The sequence below is a fragment of the Ascidia mentula genome, chromosome 9, assembly GCF_947561715.1.
Source record: "Ascidia mentula chromosome 9, kaAscMent1.1, whole genome shotgun sequence".
NCBI classification, from domain to species: Eukaryota; Metazoa; Chordata; class Ascidiacea; order Phlebobranchia; family Ascidiidae; genus Ascidia; species Ascidia mentula.
Window position 1 is genome coordinate 14,037,881 of NC_138574.1, and position 20,225 is coordinate 14,058,105.

The following is a 20,225-nucleotide window of genomic DNA, read 5'->3' on the forward strand; positions in this document are numbered from 1 at the left end:
AATAATCTTACCAGGTTTGAACCAGATGTGGGAGAGATACCGAACATGGATGGATTTCCATCTCGTGTGAAAATATTTTCAACCGCTTTAGGAGGTGATTCGTTATAGAAGGAAGGTAGGCCAGTTTGAGTAAGCTGAAACAACAATGTTTAATTTTTAAATTAGTAATGAACAAGGAATCAACACATATTCAAATTGACACTGTCGATACTTTTTCCAGTGTAATACATTTGTCATCTTCTTGTTCAGCTTTTTTACCTTATTTATAAATTTCAAGCTTTTCACACCGAAATATATTCGCTGTTTTGTAAGCCAACAGATTTTAACTGGGAAATAAATATTTCCATTCAGCTATACTATTTGCGTTAGTTTTACCAAACTTATTTTACACACATTTTGATGCTTAAAGTAACACATTATGGTTGACAATAACAGTAGAAGGAAAATAAATGAACACATTTAAAGTCAATCACCATTGCAGCATAGTAGGAGGCAAGCCAAATGGAACCAAACTACCACCACAAAATATGATAAAAAATAGACAAACGTTTTGGCTCGGAGACCCGGCAAAACCAGGAGGTTGAGATCTTTGGATAGACGACAAGTTATTTGGTCTTCTTTGGCCTTCCAGGCCAGCAGAGGAAGTTTCACCCAACATGGACGACAGACTCCGTCCAATTGCAGAAATTCCTGTGTAAAAAATAACTGGATTGAAGTTATCTTCCGAGTCATGATATAATAACCAAAAGGGTGAGTCATGTGTTTGTATATGCCTCTGGCTGACAAAATTATTTCCTTACAAAACAAACTGATGTTTTGGTAAGAACAGTGGCACATTTTTGGTATTTTACATTTTTAATTTTTTTGTTAATTAAGATACATTTTTCACAGTAAATGGATGAACATAAAACCCAAACAGGTATGAACAAAATAACATCAGAACTTATGTAAAACTACACATTCCACTTTCGTTTTGCCTGCAGGGACGCACAGATTATTATGGTAGTTTTAAAAAACCTACCTGGATAATTCATGCTGCCAGCTTGAGGGGAGATTGTCTGGTTCACAACGTTCGATATCGGGTTTCCAACCGCTCCAGGAGTAGGAGATGATGTGGAGGAAGTATTGTTGCTTCCTCCTCCTTGGATGTTGGCAGAGGAAGGATTCATGTAAGGATTAAAGAAGTTACGGGCTCTGTTGTCTCCGGGAATCGACGACATCTCAAACGAACTAAGGTTGACATCCTGCTGGGCTCTTTCCATCGGGTTGGAATTTTGTGGTCGCATTGCAAGGAATTCCATTCGCTGGCGATGTAGCTCTTGATTCCTATTGGACACTGAGGAGGCTGCAGGGAAGCGGTAATCGTTGATTGCATCCATCTCCGCTTGCATCTGCATGGACGGCATTTGACGGTTGGGAAATCGAGGTGGAAGAAACATGTTTGGAGCCAGAGGTCGCTGAGTGGGACTCTGATCCTGACTGACGGGAGACATCGAAGACATGTTTGTGGTATTTTGGGACAACAAATAGCCGATGTCGTTTGGTCGCTGACGAGGTGGGTGTTCCAGGTTTCCAACAGGCTCAGAGGGGGAACTGGAAATTTGTGAAGGATGGAAACCTTCAGATGGCATTAGATGGGAGTAGCGCGACCCACTAAACATCGGCTTCGGAAGTTCCGTCGGATGTGGAGGAGTTGATCCGGGAGCATGGAGGGACTGTTGGGGGGGCATGGCTTGTAACTGGGAAACTCCGATTGGTGTCCTCCCAACAACATTCTGTGGATGGGAGTAATTAAAGGGTGCAACATTCCTGTGCGCGAACTGTGCTGCCAGAATTGAGTTGCCGGGAATAGCTGGCTGCTGGTAAATCGGGCCGAGGTTGTATGACTGCGGTAGGAACGGTACTGTCGGGAACACAACGCTAACATGTTCACGGTAACCAGGGCCAGGGGAGTGGGGTTCCTCTGTAAGGTGTTGGGTGGGGGACATTTGCGGGGCCGCAGCAAAAGTGACACGGTGACCAGATCTTGGTTGGATGCCGGTAATGGGGGAACTCCCATCACCCTGTGACGACTCGTTGCTTGGTCCACCGGATTCCGTTTCCACGTCGTTCTGTGTGTAACTGTCAACATAACCACCCTCCTCTTCTTTAATAACCTGAAAAACACGATTAAGTCCAAGTTAATTATTTGATTATTTATCAGATACTCTAGAGAAACAGTGGCGGATCTAGGAGGGGGGGGCGTGTTTTGGTGTCAGAACACCTCCCTCAGCATTTTGGCACATTGTTTTAAAGGTGTGTGATAGTGCAGTTAATTTTAATATATTACATTTAGTCATTATTCGATTATTTATCAGTTGCTCTTGATTGTAAAACGTGCTTCAATGTTGGGATACTTTGTACATTTAAGAGACACATTACCATTGGTATGATGTACTCAATTGTCACCACATTGTTCAGTTTATCATAGTACCACAAAAGACTGGGCCCTCCAGTTTGCATCTTCATCTTTCTTGAGCAACACTCATTTATTTATTAGAGACCAGTCTACTGTCTGTACATGGCTGGAGTATTACTTGTGGCGATGTCATGTCAACACATTGTTTTCTAATCTCCTACCTTCAGTTTATTCTCTGGCTTGATCTGCACAGCCACGTTCTGCATTCTCGGAGCTCTGTTCTTCTTCCTTGATCCTTGGTGATCATCGAATGATTTTATGATCGTTCTGCCACGAGGAGCAGCTTTTCGAGCACCCCCTGTTGGTTCCACCACACGAACCTCTTTCACTTTGCGAGTGGCTGTGTGCTGTGGAGAGGATGACGAATCCTGTGAAGATAAAGAAGCAGTTTTTTACAATACCAAATCATGAGGAACATGTTTGACAAATACAGCAAGGATGGCGAAAAAAGGACACAAACTTATACTTTCGTATGTAAAAAATGATTTGAGGGCCATACAAGTACACAACATTACCCAAAAATTAAACTAAGGTTAATTTTTACAAAAAATTAGGATTTATTTTTACTGAACAACTTCCACCAACCAAATCATCCTCGACAATTTTCTCCACTTCCTCTTCATCTTCTTCTTCCATCTCACTCTTTTCCTCCACTCCGTTAAACTTCACCCCGTGCTGTGGGGATGGAGCAACACTGCTACTGAAAACTGCTCCTGTTGTTTCTTCCACCACCGAGAGAAGGTCAGAATTTATCGACGAGATGCAAATACCAAGTTGGAAAAGCCTGGACAAGTGGAAAGTTGTTCTAAATCAGTGTTTCCCAACCAAACCTTGCACAATTGCACACAGAAAAAAATAAAACCAAACAATATTACTGTCAATATTAGACAATAAAACCAAATATTGGCAGAGTCATTCTTGAGAAAACTTCATTGGAAGAACCTGTCAAATTGTTTTTGCTACAGTTTATGCCATCTTGTTGTAGTCTATATATTTAATGTTTGTATTAATTGCCTTAGATGTTGACCCAGTGCAAGCTACTTATTAAAATCCATTCCTTCCCTTGCATATAATTAGCTTTGCCAAAATATTGCTTTGTCAATATGTAAGCTGTATTGATAATCCTTGTTATGTCAAACAGTGTACAGTGTTTGCAGCTTACTGGCAATTAAGGAAATATTTTTACCAAGCAATACAGACCTGTAACACCTACAAGGGTGTTCCCCATCTTCGGGAATGGAGCTTTCTGTACCGGCCGCAAAATCAAGTTTCGACAGTGGCTGCTTTAAACCAACAAAACCCCGTAACTCAAGATCTTCAGGTAAAGGTTTGTCTGACAATACAGAAAACATAACTAAGAATGTCATGACTGCTAAGGTATTTTAAATAAACTAATCTTTGTCTAATACATTTGCATTTTTAGACCAAACATTATGACAGTTACAATAAGATGTAACAAACAGCATTTAGATGTTTTAATGACCTACTTTCAACATTGTCAACTTTGTACAGAAAACAATACTTTCACATGCCTTGACCATGAAGACAATTATTTTCTATCCTCCCTATTTGTTTACAACAACAAATCTCCCTAGAGGGCGTTACACAAGGTTAGACTACAAACAAGATCTGTCCTTTGTTACAATGACACTCATACCATCTGCATGAGTACAAACCACAAATGACTTACTGTCAGAGTTGTTTGCCTTGTCCTGGTTACCGAGGGCATTCAGAACTTTTGCAAGTCGAGGCCACACTCTGCAACAAATTGTAAATATTTAAGACTTTATTAGCGTTAAAAAGTCAAGCAAATTTAACAAAACGTGCAAAAAAATAACTTTTTTCATACTTGGTTGTAATACACGATATGAATTCTGGCACCGATAGTTTTAGCACATAAAATGTAACTGTGGTTTTTACAAATTCATTGCATATTGACACATATTTTTAACAAACAGCTCTGTGCAACAAATACCATGTTACTTTCGTATTTTTGTACCCCTGAGACATAAAATTACTTTCAAACGAACCTAAACAAAATGTAGGGGCAACTGCCATTGGTATAATATTCAGGCACCCACCTAGAGCTCTGCGAAATCTCCTTGCAGTTAAGTGCAGTTGGGTTGGCTGCGAGCCAATCAAGTATGATTTTCACAGCAGGTAACGTTGGATGTTCCAGATCTGACGCATCGTCACTGTGGGCCGGAATGCTAGCCAGGAGTCCACCCAACATTTGCACTGCAGATATAATAGATTAAACACATAGTTTTGGAAACTTATTTTCCTCATAAGTTATCATTTTTTATAAGTTATCGTGCTAATGAAGACTTAGGATAATAATAGGTTTAATATTAATGTAACGTTCAAAACATATATATATTTATATATGTATGTAGGTTTTCAATTGACTAAAAAGCTGTCTTTTTATCGAGGTTCTATTGTGTGATAAATGTGAATATAGCTAGCCAACATGGAGATATAGACAAGATGCATCAATAAAAAACTTGTTTTTATGGCTATGACTACTTAGATCTTTTATTATATTTGCAGCAGAAAATTATATATACATCTTAACCTTGCCATATAATACGTAACACCTTGGTATTTCAGTTATACAAAGTTGCTGACAGGTACTGGTTGACCACAGCACAAAGCTGTGTTACAATTGCCACAAAAAAGGGATCCAAGTAGTTATTTGCACAATAATGTTGTAACTCACTTGTATACATAAGCATAGCTTGCCAGGGTATGTTCACATCTGGTTCATTGTCTTCTTTATCTTCTGTTTTTTCATTTGTGTTTAGGAGTGGGTAACCATTATCTACAAAACAGAAATTACTGACAATGGTCTTAATTTATTGTGGATTAACAAACATTACTGAAGGAAGGAGTTGGAAATTTATTACAAAGCAACTAAATGTTCAGGATAATGTTGACCAATGATCACGATGTGATTAACAAAATCTTTCTTGGTGACAAAATTTCGTCCTTGATGGGACACTGTCTGAACTGTCTCAGTCTTTAATATAAATATAATACACAAAACTTGATTTAATTTGGAAAATGATTAATCAGTGTATATTCCTGTAGTCCCAGACCAGTCAATCAAATTTAACGGATCTAACAAATATCAATTATGTTGTGTCAATTTGCTTTCATGTCTTTGTCTAATACCAACAGCAAGCTATTGGTTCAATGTCACACAACATTGGCTTATTGAGCTAGCAATTAGTTTTAACCAAGATTATATTGTTGCCAAGGCTTGTATGGATTACAGTGGCACTCTTAAATTGAAATAAAACAATTGGTTTGCCATGTTTCATAATGTGACAAATAAGACAGATGATCACCAGTATTTAACTCAACGAGGTCAACTCGCTTAAACTTGATAGTTTTTTTATCTATGTACTTCAACATTTCCCAAATGACTCAGTGTAAATTTTGTACATAGTAAAGAAAAAGCATGGCTCACTGTTCAGGCCATTAGGAGCCAAATGATGCAAGGAGAAGAGATTCAGGAAAGCCATATGAGCGGTTTGTTGTCGTGACAACGAGCCAGCTCGGACATGAGCTTTGTGGAAGGCTGCGAGGCGCTCAACCATTCCACTGAGTTCATCCTCATCTGAAAAACATTTAAAAGTGGAATTTACAACCATATTACATGGTAGACGAACAATATAGAACACTGCTATGGTTCTACAAAAGACCAAACAGTCTTGTTGAGTTTTACAACCACAAAATTCTTAGTTAAAAGTTGACCGAGTGATTTGAAAAGCAAATAGTTATAGCTCAGTTTACGTGTAGGCAACTTAAAAGTAACGCAAACTACAACTCACGCTTCTTCAAGTATATGCAGGCATGAAACTTGAGACAAAACTTGACGAGTTCACTTGTAGAAATCTTGGTGTGTCGAGGTTCATCCCTGAAAGCAGACAATACTATGAAGTACAGTGGCAGTTATGTAATAACTACAGTGGCGGTTGAGAAAATAAAATCGCTACAGATATGAGGTTCAATTTCATTCAATTTCTACTAATGTACATTTTTTTTACGATGAACGTACACTGTGATAACTTTGTGTTCAACCCAAGGCATAAGGCTTGCTATATACAAAAAAAGTTTAAAAAAATTGTAAGTGTAACAAAGGAACAAACCCAGCGATGATCTTAGTGAGCTGGCGCCTTAAGTTTGTGTCTGAACCAGGGAATGGATACTTTACCGCGAGACTTCGACAATAATAAAATGCTGTACTGAGCACGTCACCACTGGCCGCAGCAAGAATAGCAAGTTGATTGTAGGGCTGACCGTTGCTGGGGACAAGTTGTGCTGCATGGCGATAATAGGACTCAGCCTGAAAGAGGAAATCAATACTGGACGTAGGGGTAAGATTAAGAATGATCACAAGGTCAGATCAGTTGAATCTTATCACTGTTTTTCTGTGATGAAATCATGTATTGTGCATAGCAATCAAATTAATAAGACCATTATTTTCCCAAAAACTTTTTCTAAGCTTTGTCAATACTTCAAGTAAGAAGGTTTAGGTTTTTCTGTGTTCACTTTTGCTACTGGTTTACTTCCTGCATCAAAACATACCTGGCCATTCTGGTTTCTGTATCGCGCAATATCACCAAGATGCACCAAGCAATGTTGGCACATGTACTGGCATGACGGTCTTTCTGGCTGGGTTATGGAACTATTTTTGATGGAACTCGAATCTGTTACCAACAAAACCCAAGTCAAAACACAACAAAAATATCATGGTTACTATAGTTCTGTCACCCATCTAAATTGTTCGGTTTGGGTGGGGCATCCCCACATGAAAAATATATATTTCAAATTATTTGCAGCACTTTTCTGCTTTGTTAATCACACAATCATTCTTGTCCACAGACATAAAAAATGTCTCAAAACAAGTAATGGTACATTTTATATCAAGCAAAGCCCTTTTGAAATTGATTATTGTTCATTATACAAGATACAAATTTACACCCTTACTTGTAACTAAATCAAACAGTCATTAAAACGTCACAAACAAATGTCACTGCCTGTCAACACCATCGGGCCTTATTACTTCATTCAGTTGTGACAACACCAACATTGCATTTCGAGTCAGAAACAATTTGTTTACTTGGTGGAAATGTGAACAAAATTTTGGTAATTATCGATGACAATTAGTCAAAGACAAAATTGATGGCAACTAAACAAAGTGCATATTCAAACCCAACTAGAAGCCTTCAACTTTATGCTTGTTTACTGAATATGTAAGTATAGCATATATACATATCAGTAAACATGCACTTTCCTACCTTTCAGGAAAACCAGTTTAGATGCTTTCACACGACAGGGGATGTTGATATGAAATGTGCTGCAAAGGTCATCAAGAAAGTGCGCATAAAATCCACTTGCTGCATCAAGAAATGCTGTCAACTGACTCTGTGCCTCAACACTGAAATTGTTCTAAAAATAAAAACCAATAGTTATATGTGGTAGTGCCAATTTATTTGCTAATTGATATGGTCTGTGTAAAGATTACAGGGTAAATTGAAGGTTTATAAGATTTCTTAACACAGTAACTTACTGATTTGTCTTTGACTTGACGCTGCAGAGTAGTTATGTGGTTTTTGAAAACAAAATTCCACCTTAATTGGAACATACGATTGTTTGAAATGCAGTGAGTGGTAATATTTGTCCACCAACAATTAAATATATCAATGTAACGACAACTTGACTAGCTCGTCTGGGAGACAATTTCCCACAAATTATGTGCAAAAGATCTTTAAAAGAACATTTAAACCAAAAGAAAGCAGGAATCATATAATAAAGACAGTGCAGAAATGTATAGACACTGGCTGAGATTTGGAAAGGCATGTCTGAGCTTGCCATGACAATGCAGCCAAAGTCAGACTTGCACAACAAACAGCAATTTGTTCATTTATTTTAATGTAAACCAGTTTTAATTGATGTTGTGACGTTATAGTTGTCACAAACACAAATGATAAACATTTCCTTTAAACAAACTTTGTCAAAAGCATTCATCCTTTTGTTGGTGCTCTTAGTCAAACAAATAAATTTTATAACACATGATATTTTGGTGCTTAATTCCAGGTTAACCATACTGCAATCCACATTAGAAAACTCACAGGAACAAAACGACATTTAAATGCCACCAAAGTTTTAGCTTAAAGTTTAAAATATATTTATAGACTACTTACAAGTCTTGTTCGATTTTCTTGTCAAGAGCATATTCGAGGTTTGTGATAAGTAACTGACGGTAGACATCTTGCAGCGAGGTTCTACTGGACACCCATTCCCCAGTTCCAGAACCATCGCTGCTCAGCCCATTGCGTCCGTTTGTTAGTTCCTTTTTAAGGTTTTCTGCTTGTCTGCGACAAAATGAAATATCAGTTTCAAAAAAGGTTATCAGCATTTGTAGCGGCAGACAGCCATACTTACTCTAACAGCTGGCTACAATTATTCATTATATGGAAACTTCACAATATTCAATATGTTCCTCATTGCTTGAAGTATTCCATGCAACTGAAAACTTGAAGCAAGTAGAAGTCAGTTGGACTCTTCACACTATATACAGAATCCTTGTGTTTGCTCTGCACAGTTTTTTATATCACTACAGGGCTGAGGTTCCAAAATATTGTACACGGAACCCTGCAATTTTCAAAGAATTATGCAAGATACACACTAATGTAGTCACAATGCTGCAGTACTGCACAGGAAGACCTCATGAGGTTACCACAACTAAATAAAGAGTTGTTCGATCTCTTTTCAAAAGTTGTAATCTCCTTGGCTAACAACAAGACTTGGTTTATAAAGTAGCAATATATTTAGTGCTGCAAACTATGGCAATATATACAAAAATACATACAAATAAACACTAGCCTAATTGGGAAGCATGACAAGCGCAAGAGTTTTTTTCCTACACACACATTTTTAAATTTGTATTGAAAATCAATGCAAAGAAACCAATTAATGGTTTGTTGCTGATGCTGTCAGGCATATTACTCTTTATAATTTAAATCTCTTCTGGCAAAAAAACTTGTTTGGACGACGTTTCGGTTGTTATTCAACAGACATTCATCAGGGCAAGTAAAGTAAAACGCCAACACGACGATTCTTTTGTCTGTGCAAAATCATTGCAATCAACTTTCGCTGAAAAAATACTCTGTGAGAACGTGCGAGACTTTCCTATCTGGAACACTAGTAGGACAATGTGCCCTCACCAACTTTAATTAAATCAGGCATTTAAACAGGTTTTTGTACATAACTTGCCAGTTTAGCATCAGCTAAGTTGTAGTATTTGCAAACCTGCAAATACATTCAAGTCACAAAGAATTTACAAGACATGCTTCAAAATATTAAGGGTTGTGTTTTGCGTCTACAAGTTTTAGGAACTACTTCTACTTTACAAGTTTGTGAAGCATTATAGCATCTTTATGCAAGTGAAACATTGTTTGTGTGACTTACAGCAGAATAGTGAAGGCTGGTAGATTGCTTTTAGTAAGCTAGAAAGTGAATAAAAATTTAAGTTTTGTTTTTAAAGTATCTGTGGGAATAAGCTCAGAAATTATCTATCGCCAAGATAAATGTGACCTGTGCTAAAAACGGCATCAATTCCTTTTACGTTGCAATGATACGTCAGACTACTGACAAAACTGACAAGAAAAGACAAGTCTAACATCGACACAACAATTGAAGCGTCGTTACCAAACAGTGAAAAGACCAGAGATAGGAGAACGGCTGTTAGCAGTTTGACCTTTGACACTTCTCAGCTGACCTGGAATTTCGTTTTCTGTTTTATAACGAAACAACGTGTCTACGTATTTTATGCAAAAAAAACACGTTGTGAAATTGGGTGTTTTTTTTATTAAATGGATTAATTGAATATCACATTTCAACAAAGTTTCATTGCAGAAAGCTTGTACATTTAAATTTTCACACAACACAAACAAGATACGCTAAATAAAAACACACATTACAGTTGTACTGTGTGTGAAAAACCCGTAAAAAATAGGAACTTTTAAAACGTAACATTCTTTAATATGGGTTTGTATATAAGTGTTTAAAAAGAAAACATTTTCACCGTCTACTCCGCGTGATTAGTACGAATTCTTCGTTACCAGAAGTTTTATTGGTTCATGCACCAATTAAAAACTGCTCATTCAGGTGTTCAATACCTTTATTAACAAAACATATGCTGGCTCAAACTATAGCTTACTGACATATATTTGAATGTATCATTACGACATTTTTCTATCAATTTCACCAACAGGGTTTGTACGCTTTCAATCCACTTTCTTTTTAACGATTTTTGTACAAAGGCTGTCATTCTTTTTTCTCGACGATCACACTGCAGTTTGGAGGATATTTCATTGCCACGAAATACATATATCACTTTTCATTACTGTTAATCAAACATTAAAACGCTCAATACACGCTAATATACAATTCTTGTTTTGTCGCACAATCGATACAAAATACCAAAGGATTTACTCAGCTAAAGCAGTACCCCACGTATTCTTTAGAAGCAGATTTTTTTGCAAACACAAATGCACACGCTACAATGGACTGATAATAATAGAAAACCAAGTGGTATGGAGTATATTTGGCAACCTTTATGATGTGGCAGCCACGAAAATATTTTACCCGCAATGAACTTTCCATTTGAAGTTGTGTCAGGTGGATATTAGAATTGTTTGGGTTTTAGAAAAAACATTACACGTTTAAACCCCAGCTGGCATTCGGTTTATCCAACTCAACATAGATTCAAAACATTGTCTAAGAGAATGAGCTAAATTGCTTCAAACGACATAACCGGCAAAGTAATCAAATGGCCAATGTCAATACAGGACATAGTAATACAATGGGTTAAGTTCTAGGTAAGAGCTATATCTTATGTATTCCAGTTTTAGAGATATCACCACAACACAATCAACGTCCGTGGAACAGGATTTGGGATTTCTGTTTAGATCATGATGTAATATCCAACAGTGGAAAACATAGCATTGCACAAAACAAGTAATTATGAATGTCCAAGTTTTTTTAAGCACTCCAGATTGGTTTACAATGCACGAAGATGATTCATCACTGACAAAATTATTGACAGTTAGGTTTAGGGTGTGGTTCTACAACAGCTGGAAATAAACTAAATTATTTGGAAATTTCAATTCACTTGTTGCCACAACAACACAATGTTTTCAAAATTTGTTAAAAGTACAGAACCATGGATGAAACAACAGTCAATCATGCTCAAATATATATATATAATATATTATAGTGACATAATATCCTATGTATAAGCGCAGCATGTAAAACCACAAGCCAAACCGTAAAAGTGGTTGCATGGCCGAGCATTACCAGAAAAATTTTGCAAGTGAAGTACAAGTGGTCACCAACAAAGAGACACAGTCTTAAGCTACAACATAATATGGCTAAAGCTGCCAGTGGCCATTTGCTCTTTGGTTCCTCCAAGTGGTGACGGGCTATAGTTTTTGTCCACAGAACAATTGCATGTGTCTGCAGATTGTTTGTAGTATTGTTGGATAAAGGGTTGCAATCAACAGGAGCAATTGCTGTCTTTTGGTTGCTGGTCATTGTTAATAGTTTGGCCAGGTCTTGCCGAAGGCTTGTGTTGGACGCCCGATTCAGCAGCATTGAGATCCAAGCTAAAAATAAAAAAGTTGTTGTCAGTTTTCATGTCATTTGCAACGGAACACAAAGCGCATTGTTTGTATTGCAACATATTGTTGGCAAATGTTTTTATTACAACATTTCCAACCATACACAGTGCAAGTGTATAACAATGTAGCAGCAAGCTTGTACAGCAAGTATGAAGCATTAACTATTTTTTTTAATGAAATCTGGCTTTAGTTATTGAATAGATACGGATTTAGCAGCTTAAACGCCAATTTTTAGTATTTGAAAACACAAAGCACAACCTAAAAATTAAATTAATATTGGATTTGTTGGTCAAACAATTATCATTGTTGCCCAACAATGCAGTAGTATCACATTTTATTGCATCTGTTTTTAAGTTAATGTTTGATTTGTGAATCAGACACATAGCACTTCATGTCAGCGGTTCACTCGTATTCATACCTGCCATCCTGGATGTTTTGAAAAATCTTTTTTGCAGTTTCAAGAAAAACATCCTCCACATTATCGCCACTGAAACAAAATGCATGAACATAGAGAGGTGAGGAAGAGAAACAGAAAGATAAGCATCACAAACAGAAGGCCTTTAGTCTGACTTCTATGCACTACATTGTAATACAAACCTTAAATTATGCATAATTGATTGGAACTAAAAGTCCAACATGCATAATAATAATTGAATTATCCTCATTTGGCACTTTGTAAGAAGACTGACGACAATAAAAGTCTTCTTGAAGAGTGCCAATCAGTTTGTAGGCATAAGACTGATACAGCACATTTCATAATTTGATGGTATTAACAAAGCAAAAAAAGTGACTGATAACTTGATAATCTTACGTTTTTGCACTTGCTTCAAGAAAGAGAAGGCCATTCTCATCAGCAAACTGCTTCGCTTCTTCATATGTTACGTCCCTCTGTGCATCCAAATCCCCCTTGTTCCCAATAAGGAAGATCACCTACATGAGAGTACAGCACTTACTACATGTTTATCAACGTTAAGCAAACAAATGGTGGAAATAATTATAGGGAAGGACTAACAGGATTTGAAGTAAAATTCCCCCCTTTTTTGTCAAAAGACAACTAGTTAATATTTTCATGTAACCAAAAGAAAGTAATTACTGTCAACACCAAATAAAACTATTTGTATTCTTTTAACTCACAGTATTTGGGTTAGTTAGGTTCCTTGCATCAGTAAGCCAGCTGCTTAAATGATTGTAAGTACTTCTTCTTGTTATATCGTACACCATGAGTGCACCGGCAGCACCACGGTAATAACTTCTTGTCACAGCCCTGTTAAATAACAAGCAGGTCAATTAGGATTGAAAAGCATGTATGTTTATCTTGAGAAAAGTTATGAGAAGGTTTGCTGAGGATGACTTCTACTGCCGATAATCAGTGGTGACAATTTGCATGGTAAAAAAAATACTTGTTACCCATATTGTTGCATTGTTTAGTTTAATATTCGTAATTTAAACAATCTTAGCAATTGTCTGTAGTCACACCAAGCTGCACTAATAAGACCTTATAGATTGAAACAGTGGCCAACTGCCTGCTGCTCACACAATCTTAGCTTGAAATCACAAACATCAAACAAATTTATTACCATGATATTGATCAGCTACAAAATATATTTTTTATTGTAACTTGCCACAACCTTTTGGCATTAACTAGCGATGCACTTGAAAAGTAAACCATTTCTATTTAGCTCAACACTTAATTAACTGCAAAATTATAAGTATAATCTCCAACCTAAATCTTTCTTGGCCAGCAGTATCCCATATCTGCAGTTTAATCTTCTGCCCGGATACTTCAATAATTCTTGTTCCGAATTCGACTCCGATGGTGTGAGGGCAGTCAGCCATAACTGATTTTTTACAAAATGGTAAACAGTATTACTTTCTATTTAGTTGAGTTGTGAAGTATACCCCTTTAACAACCAGGGGCCTCACTGCATCAAACACGACAGTTCAAAACTTAATATGCCACAAGAATTGCAATACATTGTAATTTTCAGTATTAATGCATTGTTAATCTGAGTCCATTGATACAAATCAGTTGAATTTTGTCATCAAACTCACATTTCTTCTCAGTGAACTGGTGGAGAAGACAAGACTTTCCAACCCCCATATCACCTATGATCAAATTCAGTTAAATGGTCATTTCTCAATTACAAAAACTTTTAAGGCCATAGTAGAAATGTTATCCGAATAGTTTGTTTTAATGAAGTGTCGGGGTTTTTAAAAGATTCAGTTACCCATCACCAGAAAAATATCTTTAATTTAAAAGACAAACATTGTTAGGCCTGCTTCATAACACTTTCTTATTACATTCCCCTCTTTTCACCTTTAAAGTGAAATGTTTATGTGTTGTTTAAATAATTGTAAAGATATAACTTTATTGTCATTTCAAAGAAAAAGCACTCGACACATTAATCGACCAACCTATGATGATGTACTTGAAAATGTAGGAATAATTGTAGGGTCCTGCAGCCATTTTGCTTCTGTAATACAAATGTAGTCTTAAACATGTATTATGGATCTAAAAATACTACATTAACCATAACAAACTTACACACAACCCTAATTGGAAAGAATGACAATTTTTTGCAATTTTATCGACAAAAACAATTAGCTAATGTATTAACATTTAATTACGTCATTTTTTTCAGGAAATGGACATTCACCAAAAAAAAAGAAATGGACATTCACCAAACTCCGCACAAATGAAAAACTTTCCAATCTGACACACAACTACAATATATTTTTTTACATTTTATCAACACTGTCGAAATACACTTACCTAAAATAGATTTAAAACTGATTGCACAAAGAAAAGGAGGCAATAAGTCCAGTCAGCAGGTACAATTTATCAAAATCGCAGTGTAAACAACTAGATTTTACCTTTCTAGTACCTATAAAAACAAAAACAGTGCATATTTCTGTCAATTCAGCATGTTGCATATTTAGATAACATACACTAATTGCCACCATGTGCTATATGCATACTTGTTTGACAAATTTACATATTAATTATTGAAAATTCCACTGTTAGATCGAGTCAACGAAGTTTTGTCCACATTTAGATCCCACTTTTTTCTCAGTTCGGTGAAAAACGCCTGTTCGGATTTCGTGGGAAAAAACGCATCATTTTGCATTTCTACTTTTCATCATACATGCTTGAAATTGTTTAACTTCGTTTTGACATTTGCGCCAGTCTCGATTTTCAAAAATGCACTCCTGTACTGCAGCATGTTGGGCAGAACATCCAGTTTTGTTAATCATGGCATCAAGTGGGTCTTCTTCTTCTTCTTCATCAGGATCTTCTTCGACAGATTCTTTTGCTACAGACTTGGACTTTGTTCCATGATGAAATGACATTTTATGTCAACTATTTTGATAATACACAATGTCCAATTTAAACTGAAAACTTCGAATCCGTCCTTCAGCCAAACAAGATTATAATGAACATCTGCCAATACTAAGGAACTCATATTGAAAATTACCTTGTTTAAATTTTGTCTCCTTATTTTTTCATCACTGAACTATAGTTGATATAAATTTATTGCTAGCCCAAGCTTATACATGCACTTTGTTTGTGAAGTATGTCTGTTTTTATCCAATGAAACCTTATGAAGCACAAGCATACACTTGACCTCCTTAACTATACCTTAAAGCTTCAAATATAAACACTTGTGAAAATTAATTAACTTTGGGTACTGCAAAGATTTACTTTTAATTGCTTTCCAATAATCAGCCATAAACCTATCAATGTAATGTTTTAAATAGAATACATTATGTGCTTGACGATAACACAACATTATGGTGAATGCTATAAGCTTAAAAACAGTCACACATTTCAAAAAAACAAAACCAAACGCAACTTTCAACTTAACAAACCCAGATTTACGACAAATGAATGAATTTCAACACACTGATTTATCCGGTGCGCTCTGGTCAAAATTTACGTATTTTGTTGTTTAATATTCTTTAAACATCATGAAAACCAGCCACCGCTATAAATTTGATTTTTTGCATGAAATTAATAAGACTTTGTTCTAACTAATTTTAAAATTCTTACACATAAATTTACCCTTAATGTGATGGATTAGCAATACTTATTATGCAAATAAAATGGTTAAACAAACAACAACCATCTTCCTTAATGCTGAATAACCCACGTCAAGGTAAATAGAACCAAAATCAACCAATACAACGTTACATGTTATAAAGCAAAATCCCTAAAACATTTTTTTATTAACGAAGTTTTTATTGTTTAAAATAAAATTGCTCAGTCACGTGCAAAATAACTCACATGAGCGTTATTTGTTTATATTTCTATGTTTCAACTCGTCTTCGCAATTATCATGAAATTTGGGTTTTTTACTGCCTCGTGTCTGAAAAGTTTATGAAAGACACTGGGTTGTGCTTTCCCTTATTTGCCACGCGATCGGTGATCACGTGATGCGTAATATTGTTCAATGCGTAATATACTAAAACACTGGGACACAAATTGGTCAACATTCTTGATCCATATACATGTCTGTACAGGCCTACAAAAATCTTTGCTAATGTTGACGGTCAGGGGTGAACAAAACAATCACCTTTCTGGTTTTATATTTGAATTGAAATACTATGCTAAGTTATATTTCGTTAACTTTCGCAAAAATTTTTACATTGCACATATTTATAGGTGGACCGAAGATGCCAACCAATCTGTGCTACGGTGTTTTAATATGTTCCGTATATTGCACCGCAGGATTAAGCGTGCTACTCGATTAATGGAAACTTACCTCCGGCCTAACGAGGGTTGACCACGCATTTGGGTGTGGACACAGATTCTGCAAGGATTATCGAATGTTTTTATAAAAAACGACTCAAATCTTCTGCTTCAATAAGCGCGGTATGGCGTACAATCAAAATTAAAATATAAGGTTTTTATCACAAAAGTAAGCGTTTTGCTTCATCAACAACCCGTGGGCCAACTTCCCTTCTGTAATATAGACACAAAGTAATTAAACAAATGGAAATTGGCAAAACAGGCACAAACATACATAGTTGTAGGGTCTACTGTGTTCTATATGAGTTTATTTTTGGAAAGGTTAGGCCCGGTTATGACATCGATATCTCCTAGGTGTTGCGGTATCCACGTACTTTCCCACCGTTTGTTAGAACGGTAGCCGGGTTTTAGACCTAAAAACGTGGACTTACATCACCAATGACGCTTGCTGTTCATAACTTACCCCTACTTACTACACAATAGGGAACCGAGGGTTTATTTTACACAGCTTCCTTATTATGACGTCTGGTGCTGCTTAGGTGCATACACCAGGTGTATATCGATGATGCGGAACTTTGATGATTGGCAAATTATGAACGGAATTGCATGTGGCCCACCACGTCAATAAACACGTCAAATCTTAGCGCATCACCGGATTTCCTTCAGCGTTTCCTAGGTACTGTGGTTGTTTACAACGTTTTCAACGTCCGTGTTTGCCCCATAAGTATAGGTGTAGAGTTCACATCACAGCGATTTCACGGCTGTGGGTTGTTAGTGCAGCGAAGGACACGGAAGAGATTGGCGAGACGTGCTCGCGACTTTTTATCAAACCGATGTGTCATTATAGGGTTCTTTTTTTAAGCTTTTGAAGAGAGGACTTAAAACTGCAAATGCCAAAATCTATCATCCATTCGAAGTTGGGCCCTTGTGCCGGCCAGACACAAAAGAACAATTTATTGAATATGAAGTTTGGAATAAATAACTGAGCAGCAGAAAAGTCACCGATATTTAAAAATAAAACATACACCCATGCAAAGCTGACTAGGTAAACTTTTGTGCCTGAAGGACCAATATATGCTATTTGGATCAATTTTAGTATTTGGCTCATTTTTGCCTAGTAAAAAGATTACTAATGTGGGCTTAGGTAAAAGGTTTGTAAAGGCTAAGATGTGACAAAGTTAAAGTTTCTGAAAAACTATGCCGTGTTGTTTATATTGTTGCAGCAGTTGTGCATAGGTAACCAAAATATAGTAACCAAAACTATTGGCCACGTTGACATCTTCGCACAAACACCAAATATGTTCCGGACGCTGATACAGCATCGCTCGCTAAGCACCACTACCAGACTTGCTGGGAAACTTGACGGTAAAATAGCAGTCCTAACTGCCTCCACTGAAGGCATCGGGCTTGCAATGGCACACAGACTTGCACAGGATGGCGCCCATGTGTATATCAGCAGCAGAAAACAGGCTAATGTGGATGAGGCTGTTGGCAAGTTACAAGCAGAAGGCCTCACTGTCTCCGGACATGTGTGTCATGCTGGAACACGCGACGATCGTCGACGTTTACTCGACCAAGTGAAGCGGAACCACGGGGGGTTTGACATTTTTGTCTCAAACGCTGGAATCAATCCCCACTTCGGGCCGACTTTAAACACCCCAGAACCCGCATACGACAAAATGTTTGACCTCAACGTCAAGTCCACCTTTCAGTGGATACAAGACGCGGTTCCTCTGATGGAGTCGCGTCCCAACTCTTCTATCGTCCTTCTTTCTTCAATTGCCGCTTTCGCCGCTTACGACCTGTTGGGAATTTACTCAGTGAGCAAGGCAGCTATTGTCAGTCTCACAAAAGTCCTCACTCCGGAGCTTGCGGCCAAAAAGATTCGCATCAATTGCATCGCACCTGGGCTCATTACTACCAAGTTTAGCAAGACTCTGTGGCAAGATCCGATAACTAAGAAAAGAGCAACTGAAACACTCCTCAAGGATGTTCCCCTGAAGAGGATAGGAACCCCGGAGGAGTGCACTGGGATCGTGTCGCTTCTCTGCTCTGATGAGGGATCCTACATCACAGGAGAGACGATCGTTGTTGCAGGAGGAATGAAGTCCCGGATGTAAGTCATGTGACTCAACGAACTCTGCCTGCGATGATTCAATGTAACCCAGATTGCCATTGACGTTGATGGCGTGCTTTAATTATCATTTATACATCAGCTCATGGTTATTTTATTTGTTTCTTTATAAATGATTATTTGCGTTGTGTGTAGTAGCGTCTCAAGTTTATTACTCAAACTACGATGCAGTAATTTAAAAGTAGCTGTTCAAACATGCTTACACAAGTGCAATAATGTTCTCAATTACTGTGCTTTGTGTAGTTGTTTTCCTGCCCTGTGCGATGTAAGTCCGTTCTCTTCCGTTTTATTTTGTGATTGATTATTTTATACGACGCCACATATGACGTATAATTTGAATGTTGTGTGGTATTATGCGTTTGAATGCTGTGTTAAACCTTGATGAAGTCGGGCTGTATAAACTATGTGAATATTTTTGCCAGGAGATCAGTCATATTGTAAATTGCAGCATGCTTGGCAGCAGCAGCAGCACAAGACACATGGACGTTTTGAAGACTGACTTAAAAACTAAAATACGTTGATACAAGGAATGCGGAAGGATAACCTTGTTTTGCAAAAAGCGTCTTTCGACCTCATAAAACAAAAGGCGAAACAGTTAAGCAACGTGTTGGGTGCTGGACGCATATTGTATGGTTTTGGGGCACAATGCGTGCGATGGTCTTACAGGGATTGACTACGCGGACATTGCGTCATTTTTGACTAATGAAGAAAGGGCAGACGAACGAAGTTGTTTGGGCAGATACACTGGAACGTGCATGGAACCCTAAAGCGTATGTTGACAAGTTTGCCGATATTGCTAACGCGTCCCAAACGGGAATAGGATGCGTTGTACTACAAAATAACATGATCGAAGACTGTGTACCCTGTGAGTAGGAAGTTGTCTGCTGCATAGAATTCATATTCAACTATCGAGGAAGAGTGCCTTGTAATAGAGTCATACGATTTGCATGGGCAGGTAAACGTTAAAGAATTCACCTGCACTGTTGCCACATTTGTGCTGCAAACGGATCATGCAACACTCGCTAAAGTATTTGGCAAAATATGACTATAATCGTTTGATGCGTTGGGAAATATGTTGGCAGAGCTACCGCGCATTCGCTTCAAGTACATGAGTAGTACAGAGAATGAATGTGTTGATTTTCTGGTGGGTAGTAAAAATAAAGTTGGTAAAGTCAGACGATTTTGTCGCGT

At 37.3% G+C, this 20,225-nt stretch overlaps 2 protein-coding genes and 1 pseudogene across 2 annotated transcripts in view; 1 reads left to right on the forward strand and 2 right to left on the reverse strand.

The window, feature by feature from the left end:
- LOC145914350 (uncharacterized) overlaps positions 1–9,117 on the reverse strand; it is a 32,400-nt gene extending 23,283 nt beyond the window's left edge. Inside the window, exons 1-15 of the mRNA XM_083002171.1 lie at positions 8,912–9,117; positions 8,671–8,841; positions 8,037–8,097; positions 7,765–7,915; positions 7,052–7,173; positions 6,613–6,809; positions 6,295–6,380; positions 5,931–6,080; positions 5,178–5,279; positions 4,540–4,696; positions 4,149–4,216; positions 3,659–3,791; positions 3,044–3,242; positions 2,620–2,826; positions 1,022–2,156 (exon numbers count right to left, since the gene is read on the reverse strand). Coding sequence (XP_082858297.1) covers positions 1,022–2,156; positions 2,620–2,826; positions 3,044–3,242; positions 3,659–3,791; positions 4,149–4,216; positions 4,540–4,696; positions 5,178–5,279; positions 5,931–6,080; positions 6,295–6,380; positions 6,613–6,809; positions 7,052–7,173; positions 7,765–7,915; positions 8,037–8,097; positions 8,671–8,841; positions 8,912–8,937 — 2,965 coding nt within the window. The 5' untranslated portion in view covers positions 8,938–9,117. The remainder of the gene's footprint in view (positions 1–1,021; positions 2,157–2,619; positions 2,827–3,043; positions 3,243–3,658; positions 3,792–4,148; positions 4,217–4,539; positions 4,697–5,177; positions 5,280–5,930; positions 6,081–6,294; positions 6,381–6,612; positions 6,810–7,051; positions 7,174–7,764; positions 7,916–8,036; positions 8,098–8,670; positions 8,842–8,911) is intronic.
- Positions 9,118–10,831: 1,714 nt separating this feature from the next.
- Positions 10,832–15,258, reverse strand: LOC145914268 (ras-related protein Rab-14). The gene is made up of 8 exons (XM_083002073.1): positions 14,924–15,258; positions 14,566–14,624; positions 14,203–14,256; positions 13,874–13,988; positions 13,285–13,414; positions 12,962–13,080; positions 12,569–12,637; positions 10,832–12,135 (listed from the first exon to the last, which is right to left on the reverse strand). Exons 2-8 carry the CDS (start codon positions 14,615–14,617, stop codon positions 12,027–12,029), a joined length of 648 nt encoding a protein of 215 aa, XP_082858199.1. The 5' UTR covers positions 14,618–14,624; positions 14,924–15,258; the 3' UTR covers positions 10,832–12,026.
- Positions 15,259–17,671: 2,413 nt separating this feature from the next.
- On the forward strand, positions 17,672–19,450 carry LOC145913383 (dehydrogenase/reductase SDR family member 4 pseudogene; annotated as a pseudogene).
- The last annotated feature ends 775 nt before the right edge of the window (positions 19,451–20,225 follow it).